General features: G+C 36.6%; 1 protein-coding gene across 8 annotated transcripts in view; it reads right to left on the reverse strand.

Annotated features, from left to right (window-relative positions):
• The window catches only part of GPATCH2L (G-patch domain containing 2 like), a 66,980-nt gene extending 60,212 nt beyond the window's left edge, over positions 1 to 6,768 (reverse strand). For 7 of the 8 annotated variants that reach the window (XR_004231996.1, XR_004231995.1, XM_012547975.3 and 4 more), the window contains exons 1-2: positions 6,602 to 6,768; positions 2,997 to 3,668 (exon numbers count right to left, since the gene is read on the reverse strand). Coding sequence is in view for 6 of the 8 variants with exons in the window: in XM_012547975.3 (XP_012403429.1) it covers positions 2,997 to 3,658 (662 nt within the window). In the remaining 2 variants the exon portion in view is untranslated. The other variant, XM_023501954.2, reaches the window with a different exon arrangement.
• Positions 6,769 to 22,619: the final 15,851 nt, after the last annotated feature.

A 22,619-nucleotide genomic window follows, 5' to 3' on the forward strand; every position in this document is an offset into this window, starting at 1 on the left:
CTGAACTACACATTCAGTAAGAACAACCAAGTTGGGCTGTTAGCCCAACACCCTATGATTATTAGCTTGTGTGAATCAACTCATTAATTGTTACTGAACAGGCACTGAAATATGAACTGTAGAAAGAAATCTGATAAAATGTATCTTCTGTCCCTACTCCCTCAAAAAATCTTATTCATAAGGATCATATATACATATTTATGTGTACATATGTGTACATATGCACATACACACAAATTAATGACAAATAAGCTAATAAATAACCTAAAGAAAGAGATGAATACATAAGAAATGTTTTCTTGATTATTTTTCATTCATGATCCAATCACATTCATCATGATTGAGTAAAAAATAATTGGTTATCACAGGACAGTGAAAGAAAAGGGGGGGAAAAAGGAAATTAAAGTGACTCCGTATTTAGTCAATTTCAAAAATGAACTTCAGAAAAGCTAGACAAAAAAACTACCTTCAAGTAACTGAGTTATGCCAGTATTTTTTAAATTAAAAGCAGCACCTACTTTTCTTTAAAAAGTCCATCTTAAAATTACTACACATAACAACTTCATCATGAAGTTTTCATAAATTGAACTCCTTTTTACTAATTCTCAGATTAGCAACATAGAAAGTAAAGTTATTAATATTTGAATCTAATAATAAAAATGGGGCAAGTGGGAGAGTTCTGGAAATCTAACTATTTAATACTTAGTAAATAGCTTCAAACTTCCATATCTTGAATAACATATCAATAAACAATCTAAATTATAAGGTAAGCAAAGAGGATGCTAAGCAAAGAGGATGCTAAAAAGTAGTGGGCACATTTGTCATTAACCAAAAAAAAAAAATTACAAATTTTAACTAACAATATTTTGATAAAGGCCTCATCTCAATGTATAGCCTTAGAGAAGCAAGGAAAATTCTCCCATTTCCTAATGAAGAGAATAAAAAAGGGAAGAATCATATTTAGCTTCTCTATTTTCATTTATGTTAGAGTACTGGCTAGTTAAGATGTGGTAGCCTTTAGAATTCTTGAATAACTATAAAATTCTTAAGGAATTCTTCCCTCTGCTTCTAACATAATTCCATCCCAGGACTCCTTTCTACCTATATTAGAAGAGGATTTGGGGCAGGAGGTAAGGAAAATTAAGTTAAATTCTGAGAAATGTCAAGAACAGGAAGCTCTTGATATCCCTTATCCTATCTAAACCCTAGAGTTAGCCAAAACTAGAATAGGAGATGTATTTTCCAAAATTGAAAAAAGAAATACGTGTTCCTTACACCCTCAAATATTAAGAGAATTATACCCATAAACCTGTTTTCAAGACAAACTTGGTGAGAAACAAAGGCCTAAAAGAGGTCCAAATTCTGCAACGTGAGAAACATGCAAACCAATAGGTTATCCCCTTCATAAGCCGGACTTTCAGATAACCAGATAACCAAAAAGTATATTGTCAAGATTAACTCCTATCAGATAAAATAAATATACTTGTAAGTCAAGATGAAAGGGAAAAGAAACTTACAGTTGACTAATTAAAGGATCTACATCTAGAAGCTAGATTAAAAAAAAAAAATCACTAATCCAGGTTAGAGGTTTGTGAACTTTAAAAAAAAAATTGCAAAGAATATTTCAATGTAACTAGTTTCCTTTGCAAATCTATATGTTTTGCTTTATGTATTTGAAAAACATTACTTTGAGCATTCATGACACAAAAATGGCTAAAAACTCCTAGTCTCGGGCCTAGGCCCTAAAATAATATTAAAAAAAAAAATTAGAAGAATAGAATAAAGAAAATAATTATATCCATATGTAAAATAGTTTAAGAAGTACCTAATGTAAAAAGAAAAAATTGGAAAGAAGTGTTTAGAAAAAAGTCACAAGCTACTATTCCAATATACCAGAGTTGAAGTAGGAAAAAATTAAAATTTTGTAAATATGTTAAAAAATGAAAGCCATAATGATCTAAGAAACTAAACTATTAAAAAAAAAGGAGAAAGGAAACTTGGATAAATCAAGAATGTCAATAATGTAAAAGAGAAGGAAAACTTAACAAGAAAAGTACAGGATTAAAGAATATATACATGAAGAGAAATATTTAAATAATGTATTCAAGGAAGAGAAGTAAAGTAAAACTGTAAACTCCCCTTGATATATTTCTGAAGACTAGAGAATGTAAGGCTTAGAGTGAAATGAAGATGCTGCAATTAAAAGCCAATCAATAAAAACAACAGACATTCAAAGCACAAGGCAGCTTTTCCTGAACCTAACATATCTTACCCTGAAACTGTCCATGATTTATGCCTATGCTTTCAAGACATGTTTTGGAAAAGCAAAGTCCTAGAAGAGGTCACAAGTCCTGCAGTATAAAAAAGTTTTAAGATGATTCAGAAAAAAGACTCATGGAAGACATCAAGTTGAGCCCCTTGTTGGGAGTCCAACCAATTGTCAAGGTCCTAGACTCCTATCTGGAATAAGATGGTTAAGAAAAACTAGGCTGACATGTTAGCCAAAATTCTTTACATATTAAGTCTTTTATAAAAGTTAGCATGAAAAAGCTAATAGGAACCAATGTTTTTGTTTTTGTTTTTTTTTTGATGCTTCCCTATATAGAAAGAATTTGGTTGTTTTTATATTAGACATGTTACATGTCTGACTAATCCAAGTGTTTTAGCAGTTTGAAACTCAGATATTTCCAAATAATTCACACTAAGTAGAAATGTTGAGATAAAGAGTAGCAGTCTTCAAAGCCAAATCCAAAGTTTCACATGAGTGGCACAAAACATGCTCATAGGTACAACACAAAAGATGGATGATTTCTGAATATCAGCTCTTGTTAATAAGATCATTTAAGAAGTCTGGAGATATCTAAACTATTGATTAACATAGGACTTCAAAATAAATACTGCAGAAGCAAACATGTTATGAAAGGCTGGCACTGGACCGCAGACTGTACTTTGTAAATAGTTGTGAAAACCTTTGGTTTGTGTAGGGGGGGCCTCACCATTCCGACATGTTCTCATCAGAGCCCTGTTTTTGTTCATCACCTTCACACTCCATCCTCTCCTTCCTGACCGATTTGGTAAGGAAAGTCCTGTTTTCTGTGGGCTCACACAACCCATGGCCTGATGAAGTCCAGGGAGCGTTCTCCTTCCAACGTGACAACCGCTGCTTCTTGGCAGACTTGAACCTGCAGTTTCTTTCATAGCTCCAATCTGACACCTTTAGTTTTTGTTGGAGGCTGGCAGCCACTTCTGAGGTCACTCGCTTCACCTTCCTCCTCCGCCGCAATGGTCTACAGGGCGCATTCTCAGTAAAGGAGTCTGACTCATGCCAAGTATGCTGCTTGCTCTTCAGGGTGGCACTGAGAGCCGGGTGTCGCTTGGCCACCATTGTGTCATCAGAGTCACTGAAGTTAGTGACTGTGGCCGCTTCCCGACAGTCTTTCAGAGCCTCATCCAAGCTGGATTCCGAGGCCTCGCTATAGCAGCAGGTATGCTCAGCTAAGTGGGTGAAATCAGAACGCCGCTTCCGACCCCTCCGCTTTCGAAGTTGTCGTCTCTGCTGTCGGGGGCTCAGAGCCATCTCCTCCCACAGCTCATCTAGTTTATTTTGCTCAGATGTCTGCTCTAGGGCTGAGGCCAAATCATGTACCAGCTCATCCATGAAGCCCCGTCTGCCAAAATACAAGCGTTTAAAAACAAAATTAAGAATTAAGTGAAGCAGATAGAATTATATACCATATTGCCATGCCATATACTCATATGCCACTAGTAACTTCTGGCACTGTAAACATATCCTACCTAAGAGTTGAAAATAGAGAAGGAAGTCACCTTTCATTAAAATGCACTCCAATTCCTTTTCTAAAGTCTTTGCTCTCCACAAAAAATCTTCTAAAAATGTAGTTGATACATACTCTATGCCAAAAGAATGTATGTTTTTATAAAAAAGAACTACAAAGTTTCACATAAAATAAGAGAAAACATGATGAAATAGAAATACAGTAGATTTGGAGTCAGAAGACTTGCTGATTTCTTTTGTAAAATAGGATCTTTTGTGAGGACAATTAATATTATCTGTATTATATATATATATATATGTATATATATATATATATATATATATAAAATTATTATAATCTGGCAACTCATGAAAGAGCAAATTGCTCAATATTAGCACCTAAAACAGTTCAGTACAAAAAAAAAAAAAAATCCACTTAACACCTCCAGTCCTTTAAGAATACTTAAAAGGAATTGAATAATTGCCAACATTTAATTTTCTCCCTAAAGATGCTGGCATCCTTTCAAATTACAAGTCTTGTTGCTACCAAAAAAAAAAAAAACCTATATACCAACAAACAAAAACCAAGCTAAGCATAAAACTGATGGTATTGAATTTTTGGTTTAAAAATTCTGGCTAATTGGTTTTCTGGACTTTTTTTTTATTCACACTGACTCAAAACAAAAGAGATTGAATTTGAAATTTCACACTTGCTTAAACTAGAAATTGTATTGTAAAACTACTTCACTTTCAAATTTTTCATGATGAAGGGAAGGGATAAAATCTGTTTTCAAAAAAACTAATTTCTGATAAGTTTTCAACAAAACAACTACAACACTTCTCCAAAGTGTAGAAAGTTGGGGTGGGTGTACGGACTAAATATCAACCACTATCCCTTGTAAAAGAGAGGCCTTGAACCAAGAAAAAAGAGGTATTTTTAATGTATTCTTGTTCCTTATTAAGCACATTTGCAAAAAAAAAAAAAAAAAAAGTCTTCACCACTGTTTAAAGTTTTGTGGTTACCAGTCAATATTTCCCATAGTTCTCAAATGTATCTGTGACCACATCAATTTGAATATTTCCCTCCAAGTCATTCATGCCAGCCCAACCTATGTAATTCTTGTTTATAGTCTCCAACTATGATCCCCAAAGAAAGCCAACTCAAGTGCTAGAGGGCCTTCCTTGATTTCTCCTATCCTCACAAAAAAACTTACGCTATTTTCCCTTACTTTCAAAATCCCTTACTTTTCTAAAGTCTTTGCTCTCCACAAAAAATCTTCTAAAAATGTGGTTGACACATACTCTATGCCAAAAGAATGCATGTTTTTATAAAAAGGAACTACAAAGTTTCACATAAAATAAGAGAAAACATGATAAAATAGAAATACAGTAGATTTGGAGTCAGAAGACTTGCTGATTTCTTTTGTAAAATAGGATCTTTTGTGAGGACAATTAATATTATCTGTATTATATGTATATATATAAAATTATTATAATCTGGCAACTCATGAAAGAGTTGTGTTATAATTTCTTCTTTTTCAATTATACGTTTTCCTAATGCAATTCATGAAACAAAGTATTCTGTTATCATTTTATGGTTACAATGGCTTTTCAATCATTCCATTTTCACCATGTAGTCAAGGCAGCAAATTCTAAGTAGAATGTCATCTACTATAGCAACTTGTAGAAGATGCAAAGATGTAAGTAATTACCAAGATGATGTTTCTTTGACATAGAATTCAACTCATCAAAATGCTAGAATGACATTTCACCTAAAAAATATTAAAGTAGCTGAAAACCACTGCTGTCCTCAAGTCCAAAAAAAGATAAAGGAGGTAGGTGATCCTATAACCTCACCAATCCTAGAAAAAGTTCATTGCTCTAAAATCTCAGACTTACTAATTGTGAAAACTTCAACGCACATACTAAGTCAAAATGGAAAGGTTTAATGTATTTAATAATAATAATACACATACACACACATTCCTAGTGGAAATGTCTCTCCTCCCTCAAATACACTATCGCTCAAACAGGTGATGCTTCAAAAGGATTTCCAGCCTCAAACCCCTCCAGTTGCAAGTGCACTGAAGTCCACGCAGGCGCGCATAATGGAACAGAGGAAACATCCCTGTTCAAAGTTAAAAACTGAAACTAATGGACATAAGTGGGGGGGAGAGGCGGGGGATGCTGGTGAAAAGGAAGATCCTGATCTTCCCAAGCCAGACCCAAGGAGGTGCGGGGCTCACTCGTGCTCAAAGGCTCCTCTCAGTCCAGGCTATTAGCCAGCACTGACAGACAGGACCCCGGATAATCAGTCTCATCTCCCATCCTCCCCCGGAGCGCAGAACGGGGGTGGCTGCGGGCACTGAATTTCAACCCCTTATCTTGGGGAAGGGAGGCCCCGTGCCACGGAACCTCGGGACGGGGAGGAGGAGGGAGAGAGGAAAGAGATAGGAAGCGGAAAACAGGAGGAGGAAGAACAGAAGGAGGAGGAGGGAAGGAAAATGAAGTGAGGAGATAGGAGGAGGCGGAGGGAAAGGAGAAGCAACAAGGCAAAAGGCGTTGCCTAGGAGACAGGGCCCCGGGGCCCCAGTCGCGGCCGGGCTGCGGGAGAAGGCCTCGGACCGCAGACAGCCGAGGCCCAACCCTCGGCCTCGGGTCCCTGCCTCCCTCCCGGGGCCCGCCCACCACCACTACTACCGCACACCTAGGAGCTGCCTCCCATGATTTTCGCCATGGTCCCCCTACAGTCCACGTTCCAGATGGAGAAAGAGACGCCGAGGACCGGCAGGACCCGGGGGCCCAGGCTCCCGCCCACCTCCCACTCACCAGCTGCCGCAGCCCCGGTCAGCGGCCACCGCAGTTTGGGCCCCGTCTCTCCGCGGGGGGCTCCCTCTGTGACCTCATTTCCGGTCCTGACCAGAGGCGGGGAGGAGCAGGAAGGCCCAAGAAACCCCGCCTTCCTCCCCTCCCCCAAGCTCCAGCCCCGCCCGAGCGCTACCTCCGGACCGCTCAGCGCACGAGGAGACCCGCGGGGGCCTCCGAAGGGAAAAGGGAGCCTGTGGGCTCCGCCCCGGGGGCGGGGCGGGGCGGCCGCCGAGCGCCTAGGCACGCCCCCCGAAGCCTCTGGCCTCTCAGAGCGTGGATAGGTCCCCTGTTAGCACCCTCTGAAATCTGGGAGGCACCAGGAAGTTACCAGTTTCTTCAAACGTTGGAGCCTTCCTCCCCCTTGTTTTAAGGAAACCACGTCCGGCTCGATAGTTGTGGCACCAGAGTTTAAGTGACTTGCCCAGGAGCTCCCAGTCCATATATATGACCTGAGACGTTTAATAGCTAGGTTAGCCTCTTTGCCTCAGTTTCTTTTGAGAACCACTAAAGGACCTTTTAGAGATCTCTTATTCCTCCAAAAATAATAACAGTAATAATAACTTTTTTTATGTTCCCTTTGAGTAAGACTAGAATCATGGATCTAGAGTGAAAATGGTTTAAATCAGTTAACATATATAAAATACTTTGTAAAACTTATTTTTTTAAATAATTATAACTTTTTATTGACAGAACCCATGCCAGGGTAATTTTTTACAACATTATCCCTTGCACTCACTTCTGTTCCTGCTTTTCCCCTCCCTCTCTCCCTCCACCCCCTCCCCCAGATGGCAAGTAGTCCTATACATGTTAAATATGTTATAGTATATCCTAGATACAATATATGTGTGCAGAACTGAACAGTTCTCTTATTGCACAGGCAGAGTTGGATTCAGAAGGTAAAAATAACCCGGGAAGAAAAAAAACAAACATGCAAACAGTTTACACTCATTTCCCAGTGTAAACCTTAAATATTATATAAATGCAAGGACTCAGAGACCATCTGTACTCCAACTTCTTAAACTATAGTTCCTGACCCCACATGGGGTTTTATCATTGAATGTGGAGGTCACAAAACTAAGATTTTCATTTTTGCATACCTATTTTATATGCCTATTTACCTAAAGTCACATAAAAATTTCTCAGGCCAAAATTGGTTATGAGTAGAAAAAAGTTTAAGAAGCCTTGATCTATACAAGTCCCCTCATTTTATAGAAGAGAAAACAGAAGGTCCCAAGATGGTTAAATGACACCGACAGAATCCTGCTTCTTAACTAGAGCAAATCACTTTAGCCTCTCTTCTTCACTTTTGTCTTTGTAAAACAGACAAATAGTTATAATAATAACTATTCCCTCAAATGAGTTTTATATATGTTAAGTCCTTATGGCAAAGAAAAGGCTTGCTCAGAGTAAATCTCCACTATATATCAGAGATGATTATTGTCTATAAAGATTGCAAAACATCTTACAAATATCTCATTTTATCTTCCTGATAACCCTAGAAAATAGATGCTATTATCCCCATTTTACAGATGGAAAAACTTAGCTGAAAGTTCAGTAATCATTTATGAAGTGCCTGTTGGCACCAGATACAAAAAGAGAGGCAAAAGACAGCCCTAACAGGGTTTACAATTATAATAGACTTCTAAGCACACAAAACTGGTTATGTGACCCAGGGCAGTTAACTAAAACTCTCAGTGACTCAACTCTCTGAAGTTCATAAATGGAAGGACATTCCTCACATCTATGAATTTTGTTTATAAAATCACAAATCTATATCCAGAAGCGACCTCACTAGCCATGTAATAGGAAATCCTCATTTTCAGGTGAAAAAACTGAGGTCTCAAAAGGTAAAGAGTTTTGCCCAAGATTACACAGTAGTGTCAGAGTTGGGATTTGAACCTAAATCTTCTGAAAAAATATTGCTCTCTCCACTGTTGTAATACAGCAGTAGACTGGGAGTTAAGCTGTCTAGCTTCTAGTCTTTGAGCACTGCCACTAACTTAGGAAAGTCACTTCATCTGTTCCTCATTTTCTTCATATATAAATTGAGAGGTTAAACTAGGGTCTTTCCAAGAGCTAAAATTATGTTTCATTTCTAGCATTCTATATGATTTTTCAGGAATCAAAAACTCAGAATTGGAAAAGTATCTCAGAGGTAATCCTGAACAGGAATTCTCTCATTGATATTTTCAACAAGTCATTCTGCTTTTTCTTAGACTCCAATAGTAACTCATTACTTCAAGAAACAAAATACTCCTCCCCTTAGAAATCCTTAATCATTAGTTAAGGTTTTCCTTATGTGGAGCTAAAATATTCCTCTTTTCTGTTCAGATTCACTGTACTTCTATCCCGTAGGCCCAGGCAAACAAGTTAATCCTTTTTCCCCATTTCAATTCTTCAAATACTTAAACACAACTATGTTGTTGTAGTCCCTAAATTTTCTCTCCCCCAGACTGAATTTCCCCCCCATTCCTTAAGCACATTCTTATATGGTATACTGTATACTCTTCTCATCCTGGGCACCATCTTAAAATTTTTGCAGCAGTGCTATTCCACAGGTGAAATGGTAATTTAGCATCCCTGCCAGAACGCAGAGTTAATTTAGTGAAAAGATCTTAAATTTTTTTTTGTCCCAATCCTTTCTAACAATTTTTTTCAAAAAAGATAATCATAATAGTGTTGTCTTTGGCATACCCAAAAGACACTACAGTCTCTTCATATCTGTAATCTGTAATTGGTTATCATTTTTTCTCAGATATTAGATTTGGCCTAAATTAGCTATAAAATGAGCTGGAGAAGGAAATGGCAACCTCCATCAGCATCTTTGCCAAGAAAAGCCCAAATGGAGTCATCAGACATAACTGAACAACAACTTTATTCAGTGCTCCTTATGACTAACTGCTAAGGTGAAGTCTAAAGGCATAAATCACAGAATTTGAGAATTGGAAATGCAGTCATCTAATCCAACCTATACCACAAGAAAATCCTCTATTAGGGCTTTTTAAACATTTCACATGTGCAGCACCTTTTCATGGAAGAAATTTTTGCGTGATCCTGGGTAAATGGGTGTATAAAATAGGTATACAAATCAAACATTACTGATAATAAATCATTCAGTTACATGACCCCACATGAGGTCACAACACAGTTTAAGAAGTTTTGCCCTATATCTTCCTAAAAGCACTCATCTAGCCTCTGCTTGAAGACTTCCAGTGAGAGGAGCTGGCTACCTCCTGGAAGAGTGACTCCAACTTTAAATGGTTTTAATTCTTAGGAAGTTTTCTCTGATACAAAGGTTAAGTTTGCTTCTTGGCAACTTCTATCATTTTTTCCCTCTGGTTCTTCTCTCTGGGATAAGGCAGAATAAGTTGAATTTCTCTCCCCAGCAGCAATACTTGTCTGCCAACAAATCAGCATGGTGGTATAGTGTATAGTATTCAGGACTCAAGATTCATCTATCCCTTGTTCAAATTTAGCCTTAGACACTTATTATCTGTAGGACCCGGTTTGCCTCAGTTTTCTCATCTGTAAACTGAGTTGGAGAAGGAAATGGCAAACCACTCCAGTATCTCTGCCAAGAAAACCCCAAAATTGGATCACAAAGACTTAGACATGACTGAAACAACAAGCTGCAACCCAAACCACCCAGTTTTGTCGTCTACAAGTTTAAGCTTATTTGGTTCCTCTGACCAGTCTTATATGGCACTGATTTAAGATCTGTTATCATTTCTCATTTCTCTTAAGTCTTGTATTTGAAAGTCAAATTTTCTATTCAGCTCTGATATTTTCATCAAGAATGCTTTAAAGTCCATTATTTCTCTGATCCTTCAATATAGAAACTACCAAATCTTGTGTTATCCTGACTGTGGCTCCACTACATATGAATTGTTTCTTTTTGGCTGCTTGCAATATTTTATCCTTGACCTGAGGACTATAAAATTTGGTCATAATATTTCTGGGAGTTATCATCTTGGGTTTTCTTTCAGGAGGTTATTGGTGAATTCTTTCAATTTCTATTTTACTCTTTCATTCTAGAATATTAAGACAATTTTTCTTCATTTCTTAAAAGATTATCGATACGACTTTTTTTGGTCATAGCTTTCAGGTAATACAATAATTTTTAAATTTTCTCTACTAAATCTGTTTTCCCCAATAAGTTGTTTTCCAATGAAATATTTCATATTGTAGTCTACTTTTTCATTCCTTTTGTTTTATTTTTATGGAATTCTCATAAAGTCATTAGATTCCATTTGCTCAATTCCAATGTTTGAGGATCAGAGAGCTTATAATATGATATTCCAGAGGACAAATGAACTAAAATTACGACCAAGAAACACCTACCAGCAAAATTGAGTATAATTGTTCAGAAGAAAACTGGATATTCAGTGAAATAATGGACTTAAAAAAAAACATTTTGAAGTAAGTTCTTCTGATAAAGACTTCATTTCTTAAATGAGAACTAAGTCAAATGTATAAAAACAAGTCATTTATCAAGTAATAAATGATCAAAAAAATGAAGTTTTCAAATAAAGTAATCAAAGTTATCTATATATGGAGAGAAAAAATACTCTAAATCACTATTGATTAGAGGAGTGCTAATTAAAGCTATACTGAAATACTATCTTATACTTATTGGATTGGCTAATAGAACAGAAAGGAAAAATGACCAATACTGAAGGAGATGTGAGGAAAATGAGGCATTAATATCCTATTGGTGGAGTTGTGAACTGATTCAACCATTCTATAGAACAATTTGGAACTATACCCAAAGGTCTATAAAACCATGCAACCATTTTGCAATATTAAAATTAAAAATTAATGCTAAATTTCATTATTGTGATTATGATTAAAATTGTATATTAAATATAACAAGATAGTTAAATTAACCTGCTAGTTTCCCTGTCTCTTTCTGAAATTTTTTTCTGTGTATTTAAAAAATATAGACTTTTAAAAAAATTATCACTCCTCATTGATTCCTCTATCTCTATTTTGTAACAAATAAAATTAAGAAAGATAAATCAACATATTTGTTATGTCTGAAAACATGTCTCATTCTATACCTCTATTTTATCACCATTCTACTAAGAATTGGGAACATTTTTTTGCCATTAGTTTTCTAAAGTCATAATTAATCAACTTTCTAAAGTTTTCAGTGTTGGTTTCTTTTACATTATTGTGGTCAAGTTTTAATTGTTCTCCTGGTCCTACTCATTTCACTTGATATTATTTTATACAAATCTTCCCAAGAGTCTCTGACTTGTTACAATTCATCTTTTGCTATAATGTTCTATTTCTTTACATACTACAATTTATTCACCCATTCCATAACTAATGGCTACCTACTTTGTTTCCAGTTTTTCCCTAGAACAAAAAGTGCTAGTAGAAATATTTTTTGCTCATATAGGACCTTTCCCTCTCTGACTTTCTTAAAGTATATGCCTAGTAATGATATACATTATTGGACCAAAGGGCCACTTGTTATAGAATTCTGAATGGGGGCTATTTCTGTGGGTTCCAGAAGTTTTCAAATCAGGAGACATGACCAGTTTCTACTAGCTATTTCAATAGGTCCAGGGACTAGGGCCCCAGTTATTGATACAACTTTCCAGTTGCTTAGGACATAAAAAGGCAAAGCCTACTAGAAATCAATTTGTCTCATACTCGATTAATGTACTTACTGCCATGAAAATCAATGAACTCTCATGATACAATGTAATTGTTGATATTCTCTAAATGAAAGATTATATAATACACTAATTGGAAAAAAGAAGAAAACCCACATGCAAGACTTATGTGATGAAATGAAGTTTACTAGACTATATTCTGTACAACTGATGGAAACCTCAAGATCATCTAGAGATAGGAATACTCCAGATGTCTAAGTCTTCATCCACTTTGGGTAGGTGGTATGGCAATTTTTTGGAATACTGTTAGAAGCAGCTTCTTAGATAGCTTCCCAATTTTTTCTCTTTCATTGAGGAAAAAAATCCATCTTTGATATGTGTTAGGATGCTCCCTTAATTTTCCAGGAAACAGGGTTATTATTGTTGCTGTTGTTCATCTTTCATTTTTGAAAATCAATGACATCACAGGAGATGTCATAACTTGTGTATGAAGTAAATTTAAGTGAAGTAGAGTTGTGCAAAGTTGTTAGTCTCACCATCTTTTCCAGAGTTTCCAGTTTGGGAACTTTAGAAAGTCCAGTACAAGATGATGATAGCGTGGGATGCAGTGAATGACCGACCTCGGCATCTTTGATGTCTTACCAAGTTCTCAATTCTTTACAGAATGTGCTTTGGCCACCTTCTTGGTCATTGGAACAAATTGTTCTCTTCTACTAATTCTGCCGGGGGAAATCTTCACATGCTTGGGATATATTAAATGGTAGGAAACAAGGTATTATCCATTACTTCATTTTCCATATCTGTACCTTAGGATTTCAGAGTGTTGAGATAATTAAGGAAGAAGAAAGGGAAATGTGAAGAAAATTTGAGTCATCTCATGACTGACTTGGGACCTATATACATAAAGATAGGAAACAGTTTTTCATGGCCTTGGCAAGACTTCTAAAAACATTTAGCTTATATCATAAGATTATATAAAGATACCAAAATCTGTTCATAGTCAATATCTGATTTAATTCTTTTTTAGTCATTAAAACGTTTTATTTTCAAAACATATGCATAGTTTTCAGCATTCACCCTTGCAAAACCTTTTGTTCCAGATTTTTTTCTCCTTCTCTTCCTCCTGTTGTGCCACAGTTCCCTTTTATTGTCCTGACTCAGTTTCCCTAAAATTGTTCTGCCTCAGTTTCCCTAATTGGTCCTACCTCAGTTTTCTTAATTGTTTTGCCTCAATCTCCTTAGTTGCAACCCCCCCCCCCCTTTCTGTTCATTAAGACTGATATAACTCAGGGCTACTTACTCTAAGGTTATAATTTGTTAATGTCTAAACTAAAGATAAGGGGGAGTCTAGACTTCCTGGCTCTAAGCTGGACACCTCCTTAACTCTCAATTTGTTAAAATTTATGGTCCTACCCCCTATTCTGTCATTGTTCTTCTTGATCCCATCTTATCATAATGTCTAGTCCCTCCCCCACCCTGTCAGAACCGGATTGATAGTCTGTTCCCGCTCTCATAGCTCTGACTCTGCCCCTGCCTCAGTCTACCCCTGTAGCTGAGCCACAGGTGTATATATACTTCATGGGAAGCACACATTAGCTGCTGGATGCTTTGGACATCAGCCCTGGGGGCAACATGCCCCCAGCACAATCTCTCCCTTTCAAATAAAATATTAAAAACTCTCTAATCTCTATCCTGCCTTAGTTTTTCTAGCATTACACTCCCACCCTCTTCCCTAGATGGAAAGTAATGCAATATATGTTAAACATGTGCAATTTCATATATATATATATATATATATATGTATATATATATATATATATATTTCCACAATTATGTTGCACAAGAAAAAACCAGATTTAATTTCTCTGTGCTGGTCTCTAGATTATAAAGCAGAGCTGTCAAATATGTGGTCAGCAACATTCTTGAGAATGAAACCAGCAGGGATCCCTTTGTACAGCTTAGAGGTCTTCACTTCTTTTTGAATTTGACACCATCTCTAAAATACACTAAAGCAGTATTTTAAATGAGTATTAGCATTCATTCAGAGTTGTGTTCAGTACTTGAATAAGCACTAACACAATAGTTTAGTGACTTTAGAAGCATAATTGCTAATTGTTTTTAGTAATAGTTGGCCAATTCACAACTAGATCCATCAGAGTATAAGTACTCTAGTCGGAACAATATCTACTCAAGTTTTCTGTCATATAAGTTAGTAAAGTTTTTATCTAAAAACAGAGACTCCAAATCTCCCTTCTTTACAGATCAACGGGGACACAGATTTTACAGATTAAAAGGTACACAATTTCACCCCCTAGAGTAACAGTACAAATACATGGGGACAGGAAAAAACAGACCACAGTTGGGGAGAATGTTTTCCAACCTAGAGATCTCTGCCTCAAAAGTCCTGCTGGAATATGTGTTGAATTCCATGAAGGGTAAAGTGATATGAAAGTAGAAGCAAAGGATGAGAACTGGGTATTCAATCCTGTAGTAAGGGGGCTTTAAACTCATTCAATTACTGCTCTCCAGGGAGTGACTTCCTCCACAGAGCGGGATTTGAGCATTGGTAGGCTGTCATCACTTGGAACTCAAGAGTTTATAGAATTTTAAACAGTAACCTAAAGCATCTTTGGAATAATGGTTAATGAACACATGCTTTAATGGAACCAATGTTGAATCACTTCTGGAAGCAGAGCTCTACTGGTTTGGGGAGCTAACAAAAAAAATTGCTTTTATAAAGCAAGTTAAATCAGCTAGAAGGATTGTATAGGGACTGTTCTTTGTCCCTCTTATAGTTAGTTTCATATTTGGTGCCATTAAGATGAATTCTAGTTACACCCATTTCTTCAATGAGGATCTTCAGGGGTAGGGGTGGGGGTGAAATTTCTAAAATATATAATTTGATAGGCTAAATCTATGTCACTCTTCCCATAATAAGATATATACTTTATAACTATCCTGCATGAGAAGCAATCAGATAATGTGTTCTAAGTGAAGTTTTACATCTGATTGTCACTACAAACTTTCCCCAAAGCACCACTCTAAAAGCATAGATAGAACAATTGAAAAAATTTGAGCAGGAGATCTGGCATGAACACTATGACTGTGGATAAAAATAATTATAGGTACAAACAGTCTGGGGGTAGTAAGAGAAAGCATGACACCATCAACTCTGCTATATGGGCATAGAATAGTTAACCTTTCTAATAAGGCACTTTGGGCGTAGTTCTTGAATTATGGAATTGATAAGGAGGCAATGTATAACCAACTAATTGAACACCAGTAAAACTAAAGTTACATCTCTGATCAAAATTAACCCATTTTCTAACCCCCTCTAACTCGGAAGTTCCAAGACACTTAAATCTCTGGATCAAGACTTGACAGACTTTGGGGAGGAGTCCCTCTAGTGAAGGGACCCAAAACTCTAAAACTCCCTGAAGGACAAATTCTCCTTGAATCCTGCCAATGGGGGGGACCCCATTGGAGGACAAGCAGCTTCATTCTGTTGTCTGGGTGGGGCTGGTTGAGTTCAGAGCTGAAGATAGCAATTCTATTGAATTGGAGAAACACCCTATTTAATTGAAGATTTTCTGTTCAATTCCAACTCCACCCTCATTGGGTGGGGAAGCAGGCCTTGGCTTATAGCCAAAGACTTCCTTATAAAAATGGCAATTTTAAACTCATTTCTTTGCAGAGGTCCTAACATGCTATGCCATGCTATGCCAAGGAAACCTCTGCCCGCTGGAATAATATTCTCTTCCAGCTCTATCCTTTCTTTATCTCCCTCACTTATTGCCCTAATTAGACTTTAGGCCTCTCTGTGGGGATTTCTCTAAACTTTACTTCTCTGCCAGGATTCTTCCACTACTTTACTCTCTGTCAGGATCTTGCTACTAAGGAAATCAGCCTTTCTGTTCATGCATACCAAAAGCTGATTTCCCAATGACTATAGTTAACTTCTTTTATCAATCTAGGTTTTGGGGTTTGGAAATTCCTTTATGAAGGACCTCTGCACTGCCAGAAGGGGAGGGGTTCCCAAAACTCCCTATGCTTGCACCAAATCCCAAGGGGGTATAAGGAGCCAAACCTCTCCATTTGGTTCCCTGAACCTCAAACCTGCCACTATACCTTATCATTTAACTCCCTGACCACCAGGAACCCTAATCTCAGGGTTGGTTCCCTGACCACCCTAAATCTAAACCTCATCATATTTTGGTTCCCTGACCAAAGGGAACCCCAAAACCTAAACCTCATCACTAGGACCAAAGTTGGGGTTTCTCTGAGGTTCTGTCATACTGTCTGCAAGACTGCAAAGAAACTGGTGCCATATCGCTAAATTTACAATGTCACAAAAAGAAGTAAAACACCAAAAAGCTGCCAAATACTAGTGACCAGATTACAATCACGTGGAGATACCCTTAAAAAGCTCATAGTACAATCCCTATTTCCACTGTGGGTTACTGAGGCAAAGCGACAAAGAAAAGCCATATCGTCTCTATGTAGTTTATTTTGGAAAAGAACAAATAGAAACCTTTGGACTCTCCCAAGCCATCTGTTAAGTTAATACCAAGGATTATTGGATAGAGGGGTGGAGTATTATATAAAGTGAAAAAATTCTAGTATACTTTCACTATTATTCCTGCCTATAGGCTTCATACTGTCACAATATGGTAAACAGAGAATTAAAAAAGGTTCCCCTTCTTGAGGATATTACTGTTTCACACTACAACATTGAAGTAATGTTGACCAGGGTGGAGGTCCTAACTAAATCAGTCAATGGCCTATATAAAGAACATGTGGGTTGGGAAATCAACCCTGAGAAAATCCAGGGTCCAGTCTGCTCAACCAAATTTAAGGGAACACATTGGATGGAGAACCTAGATGATTCTAGTCAGAAACAAACTACTGAGTTTGAACATTCTTGCTTTACCATGATATTATTGGAAAGGCTTCTAGTATTTTATCCATTAAAATAGAACTACCTCTTCATCTTAGATTTATAATCTTAAGATTATATCTTCATCTTAAGATTTATAATAAAGATCTATTTGTTCCTATTTTAGTATATTTTTAAACATAAGTGAATGCTATATTTTGCCAAATACATTCTGAGTCTGTTGATATAATCCTGTGGTTTTTTATTATTTTAGAGATGTGCCTATGAAGGGCAACTCTGGTTTATAGGCATCCTGTAAAAAACTTTAAGAAGAAAAATGTGAACAATTATAAGCAGTACTATTTCATAAAGCAGAAAGAAACATTGGTGAGTAAAATCAATCCAAAGGAAGTTTAGCAATGTATTCAACTAAACAATGTCACCCAAGAGCATTCAATGATAAAAATGGAAAGAAAATTCTAAACAAAAAAAAAATGGAAAAGATTTGTAAAAGTTATTACAATAAACTTTTCTGTATCAAGGGTAGTAAAACTACCATAATGGATCTTAATATTTACAGTACTTGGAGTACTTGAGAAGGAAATGTGTCACTAAAGAGAACAAAGTTCCAGTTTGGGCCCCCAAAAAAGAGGAGATACATATCAGAGGTTATACATTTCTGAGGGTATAGAGAGACCAATTTACATACCAATCTCTCCTGAAGGAGAACTATATATCAAAGGTGTGGGAAAATATCAACTTTATTGATATCCCAAAAAAGATGAGTGAGGAAACAACTACTCACTTAGTTCTACTAGACAACTGACCTTATTCTATGTCTATATGACATTTTTTTTTTTAATGAAAATCACTTCCTTATCAGTTAAGTCTGTTTTTGATGGAAGGTGTTAGTAAGGAACAAGCAACCTTTCACAAATAATATTTAACAAAGACCCACATCTTTACTATCTCACATTTGAAAGGTATAGAAACTATAAGATACCATTGTGTGTGTTGATTACCAAAAAAAAAAAAATCACAAACCATTCCTCTCAGTAGAATAAAATATTGTCTTACAAATTTTGGTAGTTTTTTTGTTTCTTATACTAAAGTATCTCTTATCCAAATATCAAGATGATTTGGGATGCCTTGGAATGTGTAACAAAACAAATAACACTTAATCGCTCTGACAATAAATATCATAAAAGCATATTAGGATAATATATAATATTAATCTAAGATAGAGGAGATTCAATACAAAGTCCACGGCAAAGAGGGAATCTTCTATGGATTATGAGGTTTTCTAGATGTTCCTGTTTGCAGAGAACATTGCATTTATTACATCAAACCCCAAGACATTTCAAAGTCTCTTGGAAAAGTTCTGTGATGCTCAAAGAAGTTTAACCTATTTATCACACAACAAAAATTAAATGAATTAAGAGTTATCTATTATTTGAATTTCAAAATGCATTTTAATGACACCCTAAAAAGTCTATCCAATAGAATGTATATCTAGGACAGGCAGGGCAAATTTATGCTGAAGTCATCCCAGTTAGAATAAATTTACTTTTGAGAAGTTGTCAAATATTTTTACTGACTTCAGGTTTCCCATAATTTCGAAGGTTCAACTTCTTATACAAACATTTTACCAGTATTGTGGCATGGTATCAAGGATTACAATACATTGGTTCTGCATAATAAAGCAAAATGGAAAGGCATATGGTAGATATAAACAGTCTGTAACCCATAAAACATTTGGGCAGCTAAATAACTCAGCGGACAGTGTGCTAGGTCTGGAACCAGGAAAACCTTAGTTCAAATCCAGCCTCAGACATTACTAGTTCTGTGACTCTGGGCAAGTCATCTAACTTGTTTGCCTTGATCCACTAGAGAAGAAAATAGCAAACCAATCCAGACATGATTGAACAACAGCTAGCCAACAAAGAAGAGAACAGGAGTAAAGGATATCATTGAGAAACCCTATAACAGAAAGAGAAGTCACATGTCAAGAAAGAAATAATAAGCAGACAGCCTGGGCGTTGTACTAGTATCCTCCTAATGTCAGCAGAAATTCAGAAAGTCTTCTAGCACTTTGTTTGGTCTCACAGAGGGAGGAGATGGAGGAACTTTGGGAGACGATGGACAGATAGAGTAAGATGGAAAGCCATGAATAATTTCAGTCTGCATTATTGGAGGGAACTCCTGACCTGATGAGATCAAAGATCCAATTGAATATTGAGGATTGTGGTTATACTTATTCTATTACTGAGCCACCCTGGTATAAATCCAGCCTAGTCATCGTGAATAATCTTTTAAATATGTTGATGTAGTTTCTTTGCTAATATTTTATTTAATATTTTTGCATCGATATGCATTAGTGATATTTTGACATCTCTTCTGGCTTCCACTCCTGACTCTGGATTTTTTTTCCTTCATATTGGAAATGCCTCTAACCCTACATCCCACTGCCTAGCCTCCTTCTCCTCCCATTTGTGAGTTCCTTCCCGGAGTTTCTACTTCTAGAAGTGTCCAGGCCAGCCAGGATCCATTTCATTTTCCTCTTCTCTCTTTTCCTTAGAGAATCTGACTCTCCAGACTTTTCTACCGCCATGCTAGCTCCCTCCCTCCCTCCATCACCTTCCGGAGATATCTCTTCACCAGCCATGGCTCCCCTCTCTCTCTATATATATATTCCCCTTTTGACTGTATGGACTCTATCACTTTCACTTTTATTTATCTTTCTCCTTCTCCTTTCCTTCCTGGATTTTTCAGCTTTCTTTTAGGTATCATCTTCTCTGAATGGAAGGGAAGCTACTTGAGGGGAGAGACTGCTTTTATTTCTGCTTTTAGTATAGTGTCTGACACATATTAAACATTTAATAACTGTTTGGCTACCTAACTTGATTCATCTATGGATAGTATTGCTGACACCAGGTCCTACCTACCTTTTTTCCTATTAGAGTCAAGAGAACAGAACCGTCCTCTGCCATTCACAGGACTCTTACAGGACTGTCAGATTCCTAGGCAAAAATAGGATTTTCTTAATTTATCGGTAGCCAACTCTCACCTTTTCCTCTCCTAATCCAACATGATACAAAAATGAAGATCACCTCTGTCAAAAACTACTTCATCCCCTACTCTTCCTCCTTATTCTCTCATCTTTATCCACCTCAAGTATACCATCACTACCAATTCCCTATCCATCTCTGTCTGCTTTCTCCACTGTCCTTTCCTCAAAATCACTGAAACATCCAGGATCCCCAGTTCATTCACCTCTTCTGTTTTCATAAACTATACATAACCTTCACTTGATCTTAGCCTCACATTGGAATCTCTATATTCCTGATGTCACCATTATCCCATTCATGTCATGTTACCATGGTACAATCCCATATGCATGTTTAAGATCTCTAAAGTGCTCCATCTAATCATTGCCTCATATCCTTTATATTCTCTCTGTGCCTCAATCCTCTCAAATTTATTCTTTCCACTTAATAGTATTTTATTTTTTCCACATGTAAAGATACTCTTCCATATTCATTTCCTCCACATATGTACTTTATTTTTTTCATGTATATTCATTTTTAAATACACATTTCTTTATGAATTGTATTGGAAGAGAAAAATCATAACAAAAGGGAAAAACCATGACAGAAGAAAAAACAGAAAAAAGTGAACATAGCATGTTCAACATTCATTTTTGTAAGATTTTTTTTTTAATAAAAGAGGTTTATTATTGAGTTTAGAAGTAGGAGATAGGTGAAGGTAGAGATAAGGAGGGCACTGGACAGAGGGCCCAGTGGACAGAGGGTCCTCACATGGCGATCATGTTTGGAATCTCTGCCATTTTTGTAAGATTTTTGAGTTCCAAAATTTTCTCCCTCTTTTGTCTTTCCCCTCCCCAAGAGGAACTTAGATTTTTATCATTTTAAATTATTTAAGCACTCTTTTATCATTTTAAATCATTTAAAACATATTTCCAAATTAATCATGTTGTGAAAGAAAAATCAATACAAAAGGGGAAAGCCATGAGATAGGGGAAAAAAAATGAAAATAGTATACTTCTATCTACATTCCATTTCCAGGTCTTTTTCTGGATGCAGATGTCATTTTCCATCCCTAGTCTATTGGAATTGTGTTGGATCACTGTATTGCTAAGAAGAGCTAAGTCTGTCATAGTTGGTCATCATACAATTTTGCTGTTGCTGTGTACAATGTTCTCCTGATTGTGCTCAATTCACTCAATATCAGTTCATGTTACCCTCAGTGGATCGATACAAGCATGCTAATATTTCCTTTGCTATTTTTCACATACTTTATGATGTCTCATTACTCCTATTATGACATAAGCATGAGGATGATGCTTTCTATTTCTTCATTCCCCTTTACCCTCCATAGTCTACCATAATGTGGCTTGACCTTATATTGTGCAAAGAATAATAGCAAAAAAACAAAACAAAACAAAAAACCATCATGGTGCCCTAAACTTGACTGAGATAGCAATTGCAACTGAGAATTTTTTTTGAGACAATCAGGATTAAATAACCTATCCAGGATCACATAATTAATAAGTGTCTGAGGCTGGATTTGACTCAGGTCCTTCTAACTCCAGGGTTGGTGCTCTATCTATTGAGTCTAAAATATTATAAATGTAATTCTTATTTCATGTTTCATTTTTTCCTCACCCTTTAAAATTTATCATTTTTCTTTTCTGTCTTATTAGCCATTCTAACAGGTGTGATGTAGTACCTCAGAATTATTTTAATTAGCATTTCTCCAGCATTTTCCAGCAGTCTCCAGCAATCTTTAATCAATAATAAGTTGGAGCATTTTTTCATATGGCTATAGTTAGCTTTGATTACTTCATCTAAAAGCTGTTCATATGTTTTGATCACTTATCAATTAGGGAAAGACATTATTATAAAGTTGACTCAGTTCTCTATATGTTTAAGAAATGAGGCCTTTATCAGAGCAACTTCAAAATTTTTTCACATTTATGATTGCTAAATGTAATCTCCTTCAGACAGTTATTTGAATTCCTTGTCATCTGTGGACTGAGAGCTCTGGAAACAGCTAATGCTTTCAAGGTGTGCTTCTTGTTTTCTAGGACTTAGGAGGGCAGCCTGCAGTAGACTGTGCTCCATTCTCATCCAGATAAGACAGACCTTTCTTGATGACTTTCTAAGTTGTCTTGGGTGTCTGTAGGCTGAAAGGTCTGGAAATTGCCACTGCTGTTCCTGATTCAGTTTTCTGGAGGCACTGGGCAGGAGTCCTTCTGGTTTGCTGGGGTATGGCTTGCATAGGTGGGCCTGTACTGGACTGTGCTCTACTCTCACCCCGGTGCCACAGAACTTTCCTGTCTTGGAATGGGAAACTTTTTCACTCCGTCTTTTTGTAACTGGTTCTGACACTATAGGATGTATTTAGAGACATTATTTAAAGGTATCTATAGAGGTTTGGGGGAACACTCCTGGGAATC

This window comes from Sarcophilus harrisii, chromosome 2 (genome assembly GCF_902635505.1).
Source record: "Sarcophilus harrisii chromosome 2, mSarHar1.11, whole genome shotgun sequence".
In the NCBI taxonomy this organism is placed as follows: domain Eukaryota; kingdom Metazoa; phylum Chordata; class Mammalia; order Dasyuromorphia; family Dasyuridae; genus Sarcophilus; species Sarcophilus harrisii.